The 493-nt window shown below is 60.0% G+C and overlaps 1 protein-coding gene across 1 annotated transcript in view; it reads left to right on the top strand.

The window, feature by feature from the left end:
* Positions 1–462, top strand: part of NGA_0078800 (sulfate transporter) — a 7,309-nt gene extending 6,847 nt beyond the window's left edge. Inside the window, exon 4 of the mRNA XM_005855197.1 lies at positions 47–462. Coding sequence (XP_005855259.1) covers positions 47–76 — 30 coding nt within the window. The 3' untranslated portion in view covers positions 77–462. The remainder of the gene's footprint in view (positions 1–46) is intronic.
* The last annotated feature ends 31 nt before the right edge of the window (positions 463–493 follow it).

Raw genomic sequence — 493 nt, 5'->3', positions numbered from 1 at the left:
ATACCCTCCGGCATATACCATCTTCTTCATGTTCTCTCTCGTTCAGGAAAACTCCGTTTCCTCCTTCTCGACGTAAGCGGCATCCGCCTGCTGGACCTGCCTGCCCTGGCTGCCTTGGGGGAGATCGTGGACGTCGCCGCCGCCGCGGGCGTCGCCGTCATTCTCTCCAATGCTACCCGGAACATGAAGCGCTCCCTGAAAGCTTGCGGTCTCTGGGAGCCGGTTGGTGGTCCGTTGGTCATGCACAGCACCGAGGAAGTCTTCGCCCTCCTCTGTGAGGCGCCCATGCTGGTGCCCAAATATTCGCAGGAAGCTTCCTCCTTCCAGCTCTCAGGAAACCGGGGTATGGAAGCGGAAGGCGCAGGAACGACCGGCTTGGAGGCGCTGGGGGAGGTCACGGTGGAGGGAAGGGAAAGGAAGGGGAAAGGAAGGGGGAAGGATTCCAAATAGGGAAATGGACGGTCGCATAGTTTGAGTGTGATTGCCCCACGGG

This window comes from Nannochloropsis gaditana, assembly GCF_000240725.1.
Source record: "Nannochloropsis gaditana CCMP526 unplaced genomic scaffold scaffold259, whole genome shotgun sequence".
NCBI classification, from domain to species: domain Eukaryota; class Eustigmatophyceae; order Eustigmatales; family Monodopsidaceae; genus Microchloropsis; species Microchloropsis gaditana.
The sequence above is the reverse complement of the archived record's forward strand: the minus strand, read 5'-3'. Positions and strand labels throughout refer to the sequence as shown.